Below are 19535 nucleotides of genomic sequence, written 5' to 3'. Positions count from 1 at the left end.
CTTGTCACCTGGCGCCATTTTTCCTGGTTCCGCTCACAAATCACAGGTTCTAAACCTAACCCTTCTCCTTTCCATGTGTTGGAAAATAAAGATGTTAACAGTACACCCTTCACCCAGCTTGGTGAGACCTGAGTTAATATGAAGAAGAGTAAGTGCTCAGTACGGCTGGTTGGTAAGCTGCCTTCTCACACCGGGTAGCCATTCCTTGGAGCCCCCATCTCAGCTGGACCTCAGGCATTCAAGAACATGATTATCAGGCTTCCTTGGTGAGCCAGTGGTTAAGAATCCACCCGCCAATGCAGGAGTCATAGGTTCGATACCTGGTCCGGGAGGGTTTCACATGCCTCCAGGCAACTAAGCTCGTGTGCCACAACTACTAAGCCCGTGCCCAGGGCCCAGGCTCTGCAACAAGAGAAGCCACCACAATGAGAAGCCCGTGCACCTCAAGGAAGAGTAGCCCCTGCTCGCTGCAACTGGAGAAAGGCCCATCATCAATGAAGACCCAGCACAGCCAAAAATAAATAAATAAAATCTTTTAAAGATGGTACCGTCCTCTGGGTTAAGGGAGGCCCAAGATGATGCAGGTAAACCACATCACAGACACTCAGGCCTTCTCCCATCTCTCCAGGTGGGTAAAGGAGGCTGAATCTACTTTCAGTGGGATCTATAACCCCAAAGTCATTAATGTGGACATAGGCCACACGAGGAAGCGTGGCCTCTGTGGATAAGTTTTCAGGTTTCTGCCCCATGGCTGACTGCATCCACCGTACACATCCACCGTACACAGATGTGGTGGGGGTCTCTCCTTTTATTTACTTATTTTTTTACTTTTTATTTTTTCCCCCAGATGTGTTTTTTGTGTATTTCTTACTTCACTGACATCACTGCTGGTGGAACATCAGCGTAAGCCACGCTCCCATCACCCATGCCCCCCAGACTAGCAACTTTGTTCCAGCGCACAACTTTGTTGTTCTCTTTCTACTTCTAAGCTGCTCCAGAAAGTCCCTGAGCTCCTTGCACCCCCAGCAGATAGTGTCACTACCAAAATTCAATAACAACTATAGTGGGTTAAATGGCAGCCCCTGAAAGACAAGTCCACATCCCAACATCCAGAACTTGTGAAAGTGGCCTTATTTAGAAAAGGGGTCTTTACACATGCAATTAAGGTGGTTTTTTTTTTTAATTTATACTTTTTTTTTTTTTTGGTTGTGCATATAGGATCTTAGTTCCCTGACTAGGGATAGAACCCCCTGCATTGGGAGTGCAGAATCTTAACCACTGCATGACCATGGAAGTCCCTAAGTTAAGGATCTTGAGACCATCCTGGATTACTGGGGTGGGCCCCTAGCTCTAACGACAAGTGTCCTTGTAAGAGACACACAGCACATAGGAAGAATGAAGGCCATGTGGTGATGGGAACAGAGATTACAATGATGTGGCCACAAGCCAAGGGCTGTTGAAGCCACCAGAAGCTGAAGACGAAAGGAAGGTTTTTCCCCAAGAGCCTTCAGAGGGAGCGCAGTCCTGGAGACACTTTCTGGACCTCTGGCCTCCAAGAATGTAAAAGAATACATTTCTGTTGTCTTAAGCCATGAGGTTTGCAGCAATGTGTTACAGCAGCTCTAGGAAACGATACAGTAAAAGTGCAGCCAAGGAGAAGCATGGACTTCAGCAGCAGACACACCTAGGTTTAAGCCCCAGTCAGTCTAAGCAGTCAGTCCTACAGGAAATAACCCTGAAGATTCACTGGAAGGACTGATGCTGAAGCTGAAGCTCCAATACTATGTCCACCTGATGCGAAGAGCTGACTCATTAGAAAAGACCCTGATTCTGGGGAAGACTGAAGGCAGGAGAAGGGGATGACAGATGATGAGATGATTGGATGGCATCACCGACTCAGTGGAATTAGTTTGAGCAAACTCCAGGAGATGATGAAGGACAGGAAAGCCTGGTATGCTGCAGTCCATGGGGTCACAAAGAGTCGGACACGAATGAGCAACTGAACAAAAACAGCTGCTTCTAACTGTATGAACTGGGGCGAGCTCTAACTTCTCTGAGCCTCAGTTTGCTCCTCTGTGAACTGGGTATAACCATCCTCCCTCTTGAGGGTGTGGTGAGTGTGGAATGAGTTCATGCCTATGATGTCCCTAGGACACTCCTGGCACATTCATATCATATGGCTTCTCTTCTTGTCCAGATGAGGAAAATGGGCCCAGAATGATCCCTGGTGAGCAGTCCTGGGGTCCCAGGCTCCTGACTCCTTTTCTGGCCCTTTGGTAACCTACCACCATTGAGATGAAACACAGAGCCCTGTGCTGAACTTCCACCCTAGCAGAGGCTCTGATCTGGAACACTGAGTTCAAACTTCTTCACCCACTTTGCAGATGGGAAAACTGAGGCCTGGAGAGGGAAAGACAGTTGTGCAAGGTCACACAGAGTAGCAGTTCCCCCAACTTCTGGGAGCTCAAGTTCTTTCTACTTTTTGAACCTGCTCTCCCAGGAGCTAAATCTCAGATGAGGGTTCAAGACAAGAGGCCAAAGGGAAACAGTCTCCTGTCCAAGGCTTCAGAGTTCCTGACAAGATCGTTGCCTACATTGTATGTCCCTGTGTCCAGTGATTAACCAGTGTAGGGTGGGTCCATGGATGCAATTGTCCCCATCACTGTCAGCATCTTTGCCACCATCTCCAGCACAGCAGCTACACAGACTCAGTACTTAACACGAGCCTGATGTATTATATTGCACCCTACCATGACATTTATATAGATTATCTCATTCAATCACTCCAACAACCCTTTGAAATTGCTACTATTATCATCCCCATACAGAGGAGGAAAGTGAGCCTTGGAGAGCACACTGGGTTGAATAGCTGCCCTCAGAATTCACATCTAAGGACTTCCCTGGTGGTTCAGTGGTTTAAAATCCACCTTCCAGTGCAGGGGACACGGGTTCAATCCCTAGTCCAGAAAGAGCTCACATGCTGTGGAGCAATTATGTCCATTCACCACAACTGTTGCAGCCCACGCGCTGCAACTACTGAGCCCGTGCCCTAGAGCCGTGCTACACAAGAGAAGCCACTGCAATGAATAAAATAAATAAATAAATAGAGTTATTTTTTCTAAAAAAAAAAAAAAGAAGTGGTTGTACTATTGAATAGATTAAGGTGGGCCCTAAATCCAATATGACTGGTGTCCTTGTAAGAGGAGAACAGAGACACACACAGAGCAACACAGTCACATGAAAACACAGTCAAAAACTGGAGTGACACAGCTACAAATCCAAAGGACAACAGCGAGTGCCGGCCACCACCAGAAGCTCAGGGAGGAAGGACTCTTCCCCAGAGCCTTCAGAGGGAGCAGAGTCCTGTTGATTTCAGACTTCGAGCCTCCTGGACTATAAAGAAAATATCTCTATTGTTTTAAACCACCCAGTTTACAGACTGCCCTGGTGGCCCAACGGCTAAGACTCCACGCTCCCCAAACAGGGCGCCTGGATTCGACCCCTGGTCAGGGAACTAGATTCCACAGGATGAAACTAAAGATCCCGAATGCCACAAGGAATATCTAAGATCCTGCCTGCTGCAACCCAGCACAGCCAAATAAAAATAAATATTTATTAGAAAATAAAAATAAACCACCCAGTTTATGGTGATTTGTTATGGCAGCCCTAGGAAATGAATACATAAGGATAACCGTCTTGCCAGCAGTGGCCTAAAACACAGGAGCAATGTCTGTTAAAACTGCTCCACTCCCCAGCAAGCCCAGCAAAAAGACTTTTTTTTATCAGAAATACAGAATGCTAGCACTGGAAAGATAAGAGTATTTACTGGGCATTTACTATGTGCCAGTTGCCCTGCTAAGGGCCATATGTGTGTTCACCATCCCACTGAAGGTGCCTAGCCACCACAGGAGGTGACCATTATTCTCCCCATTTTACAGGTGAGAAAGATTGAGGCTCAGAGGGCTCAAGTGACTCACCCAAAATCCTGGAGCTAGGAGTGGCAGGGCCTGGGTAAGTCTTGGGTTAATTCCAGAACCCAGAGTCCTGACCTCTACCCCATCTTCTCTCAGCTGGTCACGTTCAATCCCTTTGTTTTACAAATGAGGAAACCGAGGCACAGCTACAGCAGTGATCCCAAAGGCTCTGCCCATGCCGGGGGGATGAACAGCTTAAATAAAGCAATTAAATAAAGCAACTGCCAGCCAGCGGTCTGGGCTGAGGCTCCCTGTATTTGTAAACAAAGTGCACTTGCTCTTCCCACTCGCAAAACAAGTTGGGTTGGGCAGCGAGGGCGGCGAGCTACGACCTGCCCACCATCTGAGTGGCGACTGGCCAGAAACTAATTAGCTATCTCAGTTTTGGCAAAGCCTGAGGAAGGAAAGTGGTTAACGACAACGAGGCCCAGCAAGCGTGTCGAAAGAGAAGATTAACGACTGGCCTTGTAGAAATACAAGGCCCCTGAGCTGCACATGAGTGAGGGGGGTGGGGTGGCCTTCAGGGCGCACCCAGCAATAAACAGGGCAGGCACCTTGTTTGGTACAACACATCCATGGGAGGCAGGGAAGAGAAATTCTTCCCCACCCTGGCTCTGCTTCTGGCGTAAGGACGGCTGGACCAGCGGATGAGGCAGCTGGACACTACAGAAGCCCCAGAGGCAGATTTCCTTAGATGTGGCCTATCAGCCCATGAAGTCAAGTGAAGTAAAGTGAAGTTGCTCAGTCGTGTCCGATTCTTTGTGACTCCATGAACTGTAGCCTACCAGGCTCCTCAGTCCATGGAATTTTTCAGGCAAGAGTACTGGAGTGGGTTGCCATTTCCTTCTCCAGGGGATCTTCCTGACCCAGGGATCAAACCCAGGTCTCCCGCATTGTAGGCAGACCCTTCACCATCTGAGCCACTAGGGAAGCCCCAATGGTTCTCTGAAAATAGAACATGTCCCTCCTGCAAACACCTACTTACGTACTGCCTGAGTGTGTTAGACCCTAGACTGGGCCTCCAAAGGATGCTCACCCCCCCTCCCCCTCATCTGGGGAGAGAGGAATGAGTGATCAGGGGTTTGAAAAGTGTACGGGTCTCTGATGTGGCATGCATTGAACACTGTGGGAACACAGAGAAGGCATTAGAGAAGTCTCCTGGAAACTTACTAAGGAAAGACTTACTAAGCTGAAAGTGAAAGGTGAAAGTGAGTCGCTCAGTAGTGTCCAATTCTTTGCAACCCCATGGACTATACCCGGAATTCTCCAGGTCAGAATACTGGAGCGAGTAGCCTTTCCCTCCTCCAGGGATCTTCCCAGCCCAGTGACCAAACCCAGGTCTCCTGCACTGCAGGCGGATTCTTTACCAGCTGAGCCACAAGGGAAGCCCTACTAAGCTGAAAAGGAAGGGGTGTTACTGTAAAGCAAACAGAAGTCTGAGGTTCCCGCACATCTTCTTTCTCTCTTGTCTTGTCATTGGGAGAGTTTTCTTATACATCCCAGCCCCTCAGAGGGAATCTCATTAACAAAGTGCCAACTAGATATTTAAGAAACACTCAGTGAGGCCTCCTCAGAGCCAGGGACTGATCTAGGAAACAGGACAGAAGATGAAAGGGACGCAGTCCCCGCCCTCCAGGAGCCACCGGTGTAAAAAGACAAGCACTGGAATGTGCGATTACACTACAGTCAGAAAATACCCATTTCAAGATCACTAATGTGTGTGTGTGTGTCTCCCCTCTTCCTATATGCCAAACACTGGTTGAAGGTACTTGATTTCCATCATTGCACTTAATCCTTATGACTAATGACTCTGGTGAGCATTATCACTGCATTTAGCAGACCAGGGGACTCTGAGGCTTAGAGAGGCAGAGAAACTTGCCCAAGATCATAGAGCCAGTAGGTTATATGACCAGGACTTAATCCCAGGTCTGGCTGACCCTGTGATGGTCATTAATTTTATGTGTCTATGTGGCTAGGCTACTGTACCCAGTTACTTAATATTGCAGAGGAACCAGAGATCAAATTGCCAACATCCGTTGGATCATAGAAAAAGCCAGTGAGTTCCAGAAAGACATCTACTTGTGCTTCACTGACTACACTAAAGACTTTGACTGTGTGGATCACAACAAACTGGAAAATTCTTAAAGAGAGAGGAATACCAGACCACTTTACCTGCCTCCTGAGAAACCTGTATGCAGGTCAAGAAGCAATGATTAGAACTGGACATGGAAAAACAGACTGGTTCAAAATTGGAAAAGGAATACAACAAGGCTGTATATTGCCACCCTGCTTATTTAACTTACGTGCACATCATGCAAGATGCTGGGTTGGGTGAATCACAAGCTGGAATCAAGATTGCCAGGAGAAATATCAACAACCTCAGATATGCAGATGATACTACCCTAATGGCAGAAACCAAAGAGGAATTGAAGAGCCTTTTGATGAAGATGAAAGAGAAGAGTGAAAAAGCTGGCTTAAAACTCAACATTCAAAACACTAAGATCACGGCTTCTGGCCCATCACTTAATGGCAAATAGATGGGGGAGAAATGGAAACAGTGACAGATTTTATTTTCTTGGGCTCCAAAATCACTGCTGATTGGTGACTGTAGCCATGAAATTAAAAGATGTTTGCAACTTGGAAGAAAAGCTATAACAAACCTAGACAGCGTATCTAGGCAGAGACATCATTTTGCTGACAAAGGTCCATAGAGTCAAAGCTATGTTTTTTCCAGTAGTCATGTATGGATGGGAGAGCTGGACCATAAAGCAGGCTGAGCAGTGAAGAACTGATTCTTTAGAACTGTGGTGTTGGAGAAGACTCTTGAGAGTCCCTTGGACAGTAAGAAGATCAAACCAGTCAATACTAAAGGAAATCAACCCTGAAGATTCATTGGAAGGACGGATGCTGAAGCTAAAGCTCCAATTCTTTGACCACCTGATGCGAAGAGCCAACTTTGAGGATGTTATTACGTCAAACATTCTCTGAGCCTTGAGTTTCCCCATCTAGAAAAAGGGGTAAACAGTACTCACTAACAGGGTGAGGATTAAACAGGATAATATATACACATCCCTAAGCAGAGCACCTGGCACAAAATAAATGTGCAATAAAGAGAACCATCATCCATGATTCAAAATTCTACGCCCTGGTGAAAAGGCTACTTCTGCAGGGGAGGGCAGCGAGGACATTTCCACCTCCCCATGTGTTATGTTTGTTGAATGGGGCTTACCTAGGCCCGCTGCATTGGGAGCATGGCGTCTTAGCCACTGGACCACCAGGGAAGTCCCCTGAATGGGACTTTCTGACCTCCCAGGACTCTGAAGTTTGAGTTTCTTCCACTTATCAAGAAAGACTTGGGAAGCTACAGAAGGAAAAATTCTTGCTGCACACGCCCACCCCGGCCAGAGACAAAGCTGCTGATTTCTGCAGCTGCACTGGGAGCTCTAAATCAATAGAACACAACCCAGACACCCCGTCCTACTCCGCGCCCCTCAGCTGGTAATGGGGCCGCTGCAGCCTGCATGATGGTAAATTGCTAATTTAAGCCTGGCTTCTGCTCTGCCCCTCGATTATCCCTCTTCCTGTGCATGTTATGATGTTCCGGGTAGCCAATTAGATTCCGAGGTCCCAGGACTCTGACGTTAATGAAATCATGTCTTGCCCTTGCACAGCCCCCTTCCTCTAAAGTTCAGGCATCATCCTCCAGGGAGGGGAGAAGGGAAATCTGAGATGCAGTCTTCCTCCAGTCCCAGCTACGGGAAGAGGAGCCTGAAATTCTGTTTACCTTTCCTCTACCTAAATCTCCAGTGCCAAACCTCCACATAGTAGTTTGCCAGAACCCTCTTGCACAGCTTCATGGACAGGAAACTGCATGAGTGAGCTTCAGGAATCTTAGGGCCTCGGTTCAAAGGCTGAGTTTGCCATTTTCCCACTGTTGCCCTCAGCAAGCAAGTTACCACCTCTGAGCTTCAGTGGCCTCCTCTGTCAAATGGACAGAAACAAGGGACCAAGTATGTCAAAGAGTTGGGAGAATTAAATGAGACCGTGTATGTGAGGCACTCGGTACAGAGGTGCCCACCGTGTCAGCCCTCAGCAGTGGTATCTTTGGTGTTAAGTCCAACAAGTTGATATGCCATGCTTTGCTATAGACCTCTCTCTTATCCAGGATGACCAGGCCAGAGCCCATGGAGGAAGTGTCTTGGGGCCACCTGCCCCTCGCAACAGGGCAGCCCCCTGACCACGTGCGGGCTCCTGCCCTCCTCACCAGGAGGAATGGAAAATCACTAAATGTGGGGCATTTCCCAGCACTTCAGGAGGATGAGTTTTTGTAACCAAGGGAAACAGATTACCTCCATCTGTCCTGCAGAGGCATCTGGCCTGGCTGAGGGAAGCAGCTTCTTTCCCTTGGCTTAATCCCTACCCCTGCTCCCAAGTCCTAGGCAACCATCCAAAAGGCATCGTTATCACCAACAACTTCCTGATATGGGCCAGGCCCCGTGCTAAGGCCATGCATCATCTCCCTTAATGTTTGCCCTCGCTGTTGTCTCTGCTAAAACGTTTCCTCCCAGCAACTGGCCTCTGCTCAATGGTCTCCTCCCCCTGCCCACCACCATCCTCCCCATCTTTACCAGCAACCCCGCCATTCTCCCTCCCTGAGTCTGCTTGAGTTGACTTCATTGCCTATATCATTGGCCTTACATCTATTTCTTTATCATCTAACTTTTCCCCACTAGAATGTCAGCTCCATGAGGACAGGGACTGTGTCTTGATCACTGTTGCATACCGAGTGCCTAGAACCCTGCCTGGTACTTAGGACGAGCTGCCAAATATATGTTTACCTGCAATGCAGGTGTTTTTCTATCATCCCCATTTCTCAGAGGAAAAAACAGGCTCAGTGAGGTGAGCCCAAGGGTGGAAGGCCAACAAGCTGTGGATCACAACAAACTGGAAAATTCTTCAAGAGATGGGAACACCAGACCATCTGACCTGCCTCCTGAGAAATCTGTATGCAGGTGAAGAAGCAACAGTTAGAACTGGACATGGAACAACAGACTGGTTCCAAATCAGGAAAGGAGTACGTCAAGGCTGTATATTGTCACCCTGTTTATTTAACTTATACGCAGAGAACATCATGTGAAACGCTGGGCTGGATGAAGCACAAGCTGGAATCAAGATTGCCAGTAAAAATATCAATAACCTCAGCTATGCAGATGACACCACCCTTATGGCAGAAAGTGAAGAAAAACTAAAGGGCCTCTTAATGAAAGTGAAAGAGGACAGTGAAAAAGTTGGCTTAAACCTCAACATTCAGAAAACTAAGATCATGGCACCCGGTCCCATCACTTCATGGCAAATAGATGGGGAAACAATGGAAACAGCGAGACTTTGTTTTTTGGGGCTCCAAAATCACAGCAGATGGTGACTGCAGCCATGAAATTAAAAGATGCTTCCTCCTTGGAAGAAAAGCTATGACCAAACCAGACAGCATATTAAAAAGCAGACATATTACTTTGCCAGCAAAGGTCTCTCCAGTCAAAGCTATGGTTTTTCCAGTAGTCATGTACAGATGTGACAGTTCGACTATAAAGAAAGCTGAGCGCTGAAGAAGTGATGCTTTGAACTGTGGTGTTAGAGAAGGCTCTTGAGAGTCCCTTGGACTGCAAGGAGATCCAACCAGTCCATCCTAATGGAAATCAGTCCTGAATATTCATTGCAAGGACTGATGCTGAAGCTCCAATACTTTGGCCACCTAATGTGAAGAACTGACTCATTGGAAAAGACCCTGATGCTGGGAAAGACTGAAGCGGGAGGAGAAGGGGACAACAGAAGATGAAATGGTTGGATGGCCTCACTGACGTGATAGACATGAGTTTGAGCAAGCTCTGGGAGTTGGTGGTGGACAGGGAAGCCTGGTGTGCTGCAGCCCAGGGTCACAAAGAGTCGGACATGACTGAGTGACTGAACTGAACGATGTGAGAAGGCAGCTAGCAAAATATTATATACGATGTGATCATTATTTCAATATAGTATGACACCAATGTCATTAAAACACACACACACAGTGAGAGACACAGAAAGAGATGGGAAGCAAATACATCAAAATAAGAAAGCATTTCTCTTTATGGTAGGATCATGGGTAACATTTGTCTCTGCTTAATCACCTCAGTAGTTTCTGAAATAACTAGTGTTACTTATAGCAACATGTGTTACTGTGTTTATTGTAAAAGAAAATGTTTAGTATTGAGCTGATAGTTTCCCTGTAGTATCCACCCCAAAATTCTAGTTCCTCTGGGGCTCAAGAAATGTCGCTCAAATGAATGAGAAGCAAGTCTCACTCTTCTTCTAAATAGACAAAATCATGGGAAATGTGTATAGTGTACTTACCAAGTTCCTGGCTCTGTACTGAATTCCTTCACATCCAGCCTCATGAACTTCTCATAAGCACCCTGTGAGGGTGGGGGTCTCACGGGGTCTATTTCTACTCCCATTTTATAGATGAGAAAACTGAGGCCAAGAAAGGTCATGCATGTATCTCCCAAGCTCCCTCTTTTAGTAAATGCAATCCCAGGTCAGTCTGGCTCTGACATCCAGGCTCTCAAGTGCTATTACCCCACGCAGAGGCCTGAGAGGTTTGCAGACAGCAATCTGCCTTCCTCTCCAGCCCTGGTCCTCCCTCCTCTAACTAGACAGCCCCAACCTTCACCTCCACTGCCAATGTGTCTCATGGACAGCAGTGGTAGAGTGGGTCTGGAGGGGTTTGGGGGCGAGGAAGACCTGGGTTTGCCCCTTTCTGGCTGTGAGAGGCACCTGCTCCATCTGAGCTTTCTGGTCCTCATCTCTTGCTCCCTTGCAGGCCCGTCGTGGCTCAGAGGAGCCTCTGGCATGTGGCAGGAATGCGGGAGTGACTCCTCTGGCTTCTCCCTGGTGTGCCTATGATTCACACACACTCCCCAGAAAGTAAACCCAAGAGGCTGGGAAGCCAGGCCCCAGGGCAGGGCCAAGAGGCACAGAGACACGGGCCAGGACTGCAGCTGCCCTCCCTGCTCAGCCTCACCAGGGCTCATCCGGCCCAGCCTCCAGCTTTCTGCAGGTCCCACAGCACTGCAGTTTGAAAGGCACAACCAAGGCTAGGATTTCCGGGGCCTGCCCAAGGTCATCCAGCTCTCCATTGCCCTGATCCAACCCCTTCCAATCTGCCCCATGACCCCTACACCAAATTCATCCTCTTGAACTCCATTCTGCACAGACTGCTCCAAAGTCCTCTTCCCCATGGCCTGTGACTCCAAGTTCCCTCATTTCCCAGCATGACTGCCTTACCATGGGCCCAAGAACCTGTCCAGCCTCACAAGTCGAGCCTCAGCACAGCCTCCAGCCCCTCATACAGCCATGCTGGACCTGAATCCAGGCTTCTCTTAAGTCCTCCCTCCCCTCTCCCCACCAGAATAGTAGTAAGTGTTAGTCGCTCAGTCGTGTACAACTCTTTGCAACCCCCCTGGACTGCAGCCCGCCAGATTTCTCTGTCCATGGAATTCTCCAGGCAAGAAAACCAGAATGCACTGCCATTTCCTACTCCAGGGTGTCTTTCTGACCTCGGGATTGACCTCAGAAATGTAAAAGAGGAGAACGAAAAAGCTGGCTTAAAACTCAACATTCTAAAAACTGAGATCATGGCTTCCAATACCATCACTTCATGGCAAATAGATGGGGGGAAAATATGGGGCTCCAAAATCATTGTGGATGGTGACTGCAGCCTTGAAAGTAGAAGACACTTGCTTCTTGAAAGGAAAGCTATGACAAACCTAGACAGTGTATTAAAAAGCAGAGACATCACTTTGACAACAAAGGTCCATATAGTCAAAACTATGGTCTTTCCAGTAGTCATGTACGGATGTGAAAGTTGGACCAAAAAGAAAACTGAGTGCTGAAGAATTGATGCTCTAACTGTGGTACTGGAGAATACCCTTGACAGTCCCTTGGATGGCAAGGAGATCAAACCAGTCAAGCTTAAAGGCAATCAACCCTGAAGATTCATTGGAAGGACAGACGCTGAAGCTGAAGCTCCAATTCTTTGGCCACCTGATGCAAAGAGCCGACTCATTGGAAAAGACTCTAATGCTGAGAAAAATTGAAGGCAGAAAGAGAAGGGGGTGACAGAGGATGAGATGGTTGGATGGCATCACCAACTCAATGGACATGAGTTTGAGCAAACCCCGGGAGATGGTGAAGGACAGGGAAGCCTGGCCTGCTGCAGTCCAAACAGTCAAGACATGAATGAGCAACTTAACAGCTCCAGCACTGCAGGCAGATTCTTTACCATCTGAGCCACCAGCGAAGCCCCCATCAGAATGACTCCCTCCAATTCCCGGGGGCTGGCTCACTGAGTTCCTCTAATATGTGTAGCCCCCTCCCCCCAGGAATTTTGGAAGGCAGAGACTGTGGTCAGTGGTTCATCACCAGCCCCAGGGGCTGGCCACAGCTCAGCACTCGGCAGGCGCTCCTGACAACCAAGGTGAGGCAGACACCCACCCGCAAGACCTTTCCTGCTGTGGCCCCTGGCAGCCAGCCCCGCCCCCTAGCACTCCTCGTTCAGCCACGGTGAACTTCCCCGCCCCGTGCAGTGCTGCCTTCCGATCATCTCCTGAAGATTTCTTTGCTCATGCTGTTCCCCCTGCCTGGAATGCTCCATCCTCACCTCTCCGTGGAGCCAACCACCACTCCTGCCTGCGTCACGACTCAGCACAGTCACCACCTGCCCTGGCTGGGTGCCTCCAGACTCCATCAACTCTGAAAATTTGCAACTGTCCCTGGAGCTGTAACTTACTAGGGGGACCAGGGGACACACCTGTGTCAGAAGCCAGGGCCCACGATGCGGCTTCAGCTGAGCGTCTGGGCCGTGGGGCTGCAGCTGGACAGGCCTGGCAGGGTCAGTATCAGCAAATGCTTGTTGAATGAGTGAACGTGCAGATGATGCAGGAAGCAGGAAAGGACCCAAGGTGGAAAGTGTAGACAATCTCATGGCCAGAGCCTGAGCAGGAGCAGCCTGCCTGCCCAGAGCAGACCCTGGGTGCCAGTTAATCTCAGCATCTGGCACGTGCTGAGGCCTACTCTCTGCCCAGCGCTGTGCTATGACCTTTACACGCATGATCTCACGTAGTCCTCCCAAGAGCCTAGCCTGATCACCACAATTTTGCAAACGCAGAAAGCGGGCTCAGGGGAGTTAAGCCGTTTGCCCAAAGCCACGCCACTGGACATGGTAGAGCAGGGATGGTAGGCCAGCACCACCTGACCTCCTGGTGTGACCTTCTCCACTGCACTGTCTCACCTCACTGGGATCTCTCCTGGCCCAGGGGCCCCGGGGTCTGCAAGACCTCAATCCAGGCAAGAGAGGGGAGGGAGACCAGAAGGCAAGAAGTTCCTGCCGGGTCTCTGAGAGCAAGACAGGAACTCAGGCTCCCACCCTGAGCACTCGTCCCAGCCACCCCTGGCACCTGGGCAGTAGACAGACGGGACAACCAGAATGCCTCATTCACCTGTCGTGACCCTGCCCCACACCAGGCTGCCAGGCCCAACCTCCCCTGCCTGCTTGCTCCGTCCTGCAGCTCCCTGGGATGGGAGGTAAAACACAATGCTTTTCCAACATCACCTTGTCATCTTTAGGACAAAGGTGCCTCTTACGCAGGTGCTACGATCCACATTTTATAAATGAAGAAACCAGGGGACAGAGTGGCCATCCAACCTGCTAAAGATCTGGGCAGGTGGCAGAGCTGGCATCTGATACAAGGAGGAGAGTCAGAAGAGACACCAGCCCAGGAAGAGCTCAAGGGGCAGAGTCATGAAGAGACCGGGAGGTCTGGTCGGGGGTGGCAAGAGACACAGCAAGGTGTAAACACGCCCAAGCCAGGGTCAGGGCAAGGTAGAGACAGGGGACAGGCAGGCGGACGAGAGGTCACACTGGAGAAGCATTGACTCCATTCTCCTCCCTGGATTCAGGGCAGGCAAACCAGGAAGTTTCTGGGCCACGTACAGGGAAGATGGCATCACCACTGATGACTTCTGAAGATGGAGTCATCAGAGATGCGGGGATCCTTAAGCCCTTCACTCCACTCCACCTAGAGAGCTGGGATGGGAACTCTGAGATACCAGCCCTGCTCAGGGCATGACTCCACCCAGAAGGAGGGGTTGTCAGGCATCTGCTATAAAGACTCCCCAAGTCCCCACACTGGCTGAACTCACCCTGCAAGGGGAGAGAGGGAGCATCTGCCTGGGGACCACACATCCCCAAACTCTGCTCACACTTCATGGAAGCCTCAGGAACCACAGGCTGTTGGCTAAGAGTGTAATTCCCAGAGGCTCCTCTCATGTATCCAGAAGGATGAACAGGCTTCCCAAGCATGTTCTTGGAAGTTGGGATGGAGGAACAGGGAGTGCTTTGTGCTCTGGGATTCTGAGATTCCTGTATTCTTTTTTTTTTTTTTCCAGCCCCTCATGTATGTCAGCCTTGTTCCTCACCTTTTTACTTAGTTATCCTCTCCCTACCCTTCAGCTCCTCAGAGGCCTTCCTGGAATTTCCAGACCAGGTGAGACCCCCCCACCCCCCACCCCGATCCTGGGTCCCACAGCTCACTCCTCATGGCCCTCAGCACAGCTGCAAACTTCTATCTGCTGGATGACTAGTGGATGAATGTCTATTTCTCCCAGACCTAAGCTCCATGAGGGCAGGGATGGTGGGTTTTCTTCCCCACCATCACATCTCAGCATCTAGCATGGGTTTTCATTGAATGAGTTAATTCTTTTCATTCCTTCACATAGAAACCCTCCCTGTTCTCAAAGGGCTTAAAGGGCTCAGACACAACATGTCTCCTTTAATCCTCACCACCACCCCAGATACACTGCTGTTACCTTCACTTTATATGTGAAGAAATGAGCTTTGGAAAGGTGAAGTCACTAGTCCGAATACACAGCAAGTAAGTGACTTTGAACTTCGGATTTACACATTGATATGTCTGGCTTCAGAGCCCCAGCTCTGCCGCTCACCTTCCTCCTTCTTTGTCCCAAACAGCCCGCTGGATCATTTTTGCAAACCCTCCCCTGCTCTCCAAGTAGGTTGAGCTCAGGACTGACTGGCAGAATTCATCCATTCAATCACTCACTCATCCAGTCAATCAACTGACTCGCTCACTGGTGCGGCTAAGCTCTGCATGGTCAGAGAACCACGGATACACTGGAGGTTTTCTTCATCCTGGCTCCCCGCTGTCCACACACTGCTCTTGGGACTTTGCCAGCAGAAGCCGAGCCCCAGACAGCTGCCCTGTCCCTAGCCTCCCTTTCAGTGGGGGAGGACTCAGTGCCAGGGCCTGTCATTCCCCTCCCCAAGGATGGCAGCCTAAAGCACATGTGCTAAATAACATGTAGAGTCATCGTGCTTTTGTCTCCATCATTCTCTGAGAATCCCAGGACAAGAGGAGGGATAGGATTCCACCCCCTCCTTCTATGTAATTCTTTGTCCCCTACCCCAGGCAGCTCTGGAAAAAGTTCTGGACTGGGGGAACAAGCCACCTTGCCGCCCTCTGAACTGCAGCTTCTTCACGTGTAGACTGGAGGTGACAATGATGGGGATGCTAATGGCTCGCCCACCGGGCTGCAGGAGAAGATTCAATCAGTCAGGCCCAGTGATCACATAGATGGCTGCCCCGGGAAATGTCTGCGCAACACAGGGACCTAAGGGGCCTGCTATGCTGCTTGCAAGATGCACTTGACACTGGGTGATTTGGGGCAAGGTTGATGGGCAGCACCCTAGCACAGGGAGCCCAGAGCCTGCCCTCAGTGGACCCTCAGAAGTGAGAGGCCCTCCCCTGGCTCGGCGAGGGGGTTTCGCTCATCAGCCAACCAGCCAGAGGCCCCAGGAAAGAGACTGGAGATGGAAGTAAACACAATGATGCTCCACTTTCCCCAGATCAGAGCGCTGAGACCTACCCCCCAGCCCCCCAGAGACCGTGCGTGCAGGAACCTGAGACTCCTGGAATCAGAGCTACTCCCAGGCCCACCTTAGGAAAAGCGCCCCCTCACTCTCCTTCTGAGGAATCTTACTCCTCCTCCTCACACTTATTGGGTCCAGACACCATGCCAGCTGCATTTATAGTGCTGAGTGTCACCTCACAAAAACCCTGTCAAAGATGACTCTATTACTTCCCCATTCTATAGATGAAGAAACTGAGGCTCAAAGAGGCCAAGTGGTTTACCCCAGTGGCAGAGCCAGTTCGTGGGTAGAATTAACGCTCAGGTTGACTTGAGTCTGCAGGACTACTTCCCAAGGTAAAGTGGGGAGAACCACTGACAAAGCAAAGACTGTTCCTGCCTGTGCTTGGGGGAATTTTCTCACTAGAGCTGGGGATGAGTCACTGAAAGCACAGGAAATTCTTGTGCCCTCCGCTCCTCCTGGGGGAGCAAATCTTCCCCGGAGTCATCCAAGCCAAAGCTCCCGCAACACCCCCACACCACACAACACTCGGGCGTACTGTGCTCTGTCCGACAGAGGCCTCCCACTCGGGAACTCACATTCCCAGCTGCAGAGACAGGGTCTCTATCCCCCAGATGGGGAAACTGAGGCAGGTGGAGCAGACAGTGGGTGAGAGGAAAGGGCCCCCAGTGTGACAGGCATCAGCAGTTGGGCCAAGACCACAGTTCAGTTCGCATCTCCAGCCTCTGAATCCACAATCTGCCCCCTGCCTTTTGCTCTGTCTGGTGGTACCAGGGCCCAGAGAGGTTTAGGGTTGTCCCTTGGTCAGCCAGCACAGATGACCCATTTCCAATTAACCAGGATGGGAGTTTCCTTTCAATCCCTTTTGCCGGTGTCTGCAAAGGCAGGGCTGGGTCAGGACAACTGCTTCTGGGCAAGCTCATGATGCTTTAGACTCTCTGAGAAGGTCCCTGCACTGAACAGAGACACATAGAAGAGAACTTTACTTCCTGAGATGAAAGTACAAACTCCACTCCAGCACAACCACATCGCTTTTGCTTTTGCCAGAAAAAAAAAAAAAACTGTTGGAGATGAGAAGATGAGAGAGGGGACATTTGTGAGGAGGATCCACAGCCTCTCTGAATCACATCCAGAGCTCAGAACCAGATGGCCCCAGGGAAAGAAGCAGAGAGCAACTGGCTGGCCCACTGTACCCAGGAACCACGGCGACCCCTCAGCAGATGCACACACAAGTGTCCACAGCCACTCTGGATGCTCTCCTCCTATGGGGGCTTCAGGGTCTGACAAGAAATAAGAGTCACGTTGTCACTCGCTCCTACAGAGAGAATCACCAACTGACAGTGTGAGACGAGCACATACACCAACACTGGAACCCCAACAGATGGTCCCCAAATGTGACTGGGTAAACGCCCGTCAGCGTGATGCAGATACACAAGCGCTCCCGTGCCCCCACCTGCATACTCAGCCCACACACCGCTGTCTCGCCGAGGCCCAGCACACCTCGGGCATCTCCGCCCACCACTACCAGGTTTGTAGAGGTCCAAACACGCATCGGTACTGTCACAAACACAGAATCACGCACTCACAAACTGTGACAGACACACAACTGTCACCAAACTGTCCCACATAGTCTGACACAGAAATAGGGGGAGGCCAACAGATGATCCAATGTTAGTTAAACGAGCGCGCGCGCGCGCACACACACACACACACGCACACACACACACACACACGCGCGCGCGCGCGCCAGGGTCCCCCTTGCCATGGAAGTGCTCTTTCCGCTGGGCCCCCGGGCGCCCCCTGCAGGAAGCCCGGAGGCCCCGGGTGTGCGGAGTCCGAAGTAAGGGTCCCAGGTCGCGGTCCCCACCCTCATCCCCGGGGCCCTGTCGGGCGCTCCAACCCGCAGTGGACTCACCGGACGATCCCGAACATGACGAGCACGTTGCCAAGGAGCCCCACGGCGCACACCGCCGAGTAGAGCGCGGTGATGGCGATAGCCAGGGCAAGGGAAGAGGCGCTCCGTGCTCCTGGCGGCCCCGACGCGTTGGCACCCGCGCTGGGGAAGGCGCTGGGGAACGCCTCCGACGCGTTGGCGAGGAGCTGGGGCTGCAGCTCGGGGTCGCGGGAGGGGGCCGGCTCCATGGCGGCCAGGCGGCCGGGCTGCGTCCCTGCCCGCCGTGCGCCCTGGGCGCAGAGACCCTGTGCCAGCAACGCGCCAAGGGAAGCGGCTGCGGCCGGTACGAGGCCGCGGCCCCGACGCCGCCGGGCGCTAAGCCCCGGCCTCCCTGCTACCTCCGCGCCTCCTCAGCCTCCTCGCCGCCCGCACCAGCCCGGCCCCCGGCTCCCGCCCGCTCTCCAAGCCGGGAGAGTTCTGAGCCCGGAGCCGCTGCGGGCTCCTCGGACGCGCCCGCCGCGCGCACCACGTGGCCCGGAGGCGGCCGCCAGTCTGCGCCCGCGACCGGGGGCGGGCGCTGCACCACCGGCTCGCAGTGGAGCCGGGGGAAACTGCCCACTCGCTCCCTAGGGATGCTCCGCCGGCTCGGGTGAGCCCGCACCGCAGCCGGGACTCACCTCCGCATCTTTCGCTGCTTTGCGGGTGGGAAGGACCTGTATATGATTCCCGCCCCTCACCCCTGCACCAACAAGCAGAGTGACCTTGAGCAAGTCACTTAACATCCCTCGACTTCATTTTCCTTTTCTGTAAAGTGAGAATAATCACACCACCTCCTTCAGAGGGTTGTTGGGGAGATTAACATGATGGGGTTAAAGAATTTATCTCAGTGCCGGGTACACAGTAAATGCTTCGTAAATAACCATTATTATCCTTTTTTTTTTTTTTTGCAGCCCATTCATTTCCTCAACAGATCTTTTTTGGGTGCGGAATATAAGAGCTGGGTACTATTGCGGTGAATTCTCCAGGCAAGACTACTGGAGTGAATTGCTATTCCCTCCAAGGGATCTTCCAGACCAGGGATCGAACCTGGGTCTCCTGCACTGCAGGCAGATTTTTTACCATTTAAGCCACCAGGGAAGCCCAACTGAGGGGCCGCCAGTGCATAAAGCTAGATGTGGCCCCTGCCTCCTTACAGCCCAGTGGAGGAGAGAGACATCAATCCCAAGATCACACTGAGGAAGATCTGGTCACACATGGAGGAGAGTGGAGGAAAGCAGGGCATTCCTTTGGCAGCACCTACAAAAGCCAGGGGTCAGGACAGCTTCCCTGAGGAAATGACACTTACGGTAAGATGAGAAGTGTGAGGAAGAACTGACGTAGGAAAGAAACTGGGGAGGAGCATTTCAGTCAAAGAGGTCACACATGGGGGCTTTCTGGTGGCTCAGTGGTAAAGAATTCGGCTACCAATGCAGGAGACACAGGTTTAAACCATCCCTGATCCGGGAAGATCCAACCTGCCACGGAGCAACTAAACCTGAGTGCCACAATTACTGAGCCAGCACTCTAGAGTCAGCACTCAGCAACAGGTAAAGCCACCGCAATGAGAAGTCCATGCACTGCAAGTAGAGAGTAGCCATGCAGCAACAAAGATGTACCACAGTCAAAAATTAAAATAAAGTGTTTAAAATAT

The 19535-nt window shown here is 51.0% G+C and overlaps 1 protein-coding gene across 2 annotated transcripts in view; it reads right to left on the bottom strand.

The window, feature by feature from the left end:
• The window catches only part of OPRD1 (opioid receptor delta 1), a 50722-nt gene extending 32366 nt beyond the window's left edge, over positions 1–18356 (bottom strand). For both annotated transcript variants that reach the window (XR_006342341.1, XM_043909482.1), the window contains exon 1: positions 17867–18356. Coding sequence is in view for 1 of the 2 variants with exons in the window: in XM_043909482.1 (XP_043765417.1) it covers positions 17867–18093 (227 nt within the window). In the remaining variant the exon portion in view is untranslated. The remainder of the gene's footprint in view (positions 1–17866) is intronic.
• Positions 18357–19535: the final 1179 nt, after the last annotated feature.

The sequence above is a fragment of the Cervus elaphus genome, chromosome 8 (assembly GCF_910594005.1).
Source record: "Cervus elaphus chromosome 8, mCerEla1.1, whole genome shotgun sequence".
NCBI classification, from domain to species: domain Eukaryota; kingdom Metazoa; phylum Chordata; class Mammalia; order Artiodactyla; family Cervidae; genus Cervus; species Cervus elaphus.
The sequence above is the reverse complement of the archived record's forward strand: the minus strand, read 5'-3'. Positions and strand labels throughout refer to the sequence as shown.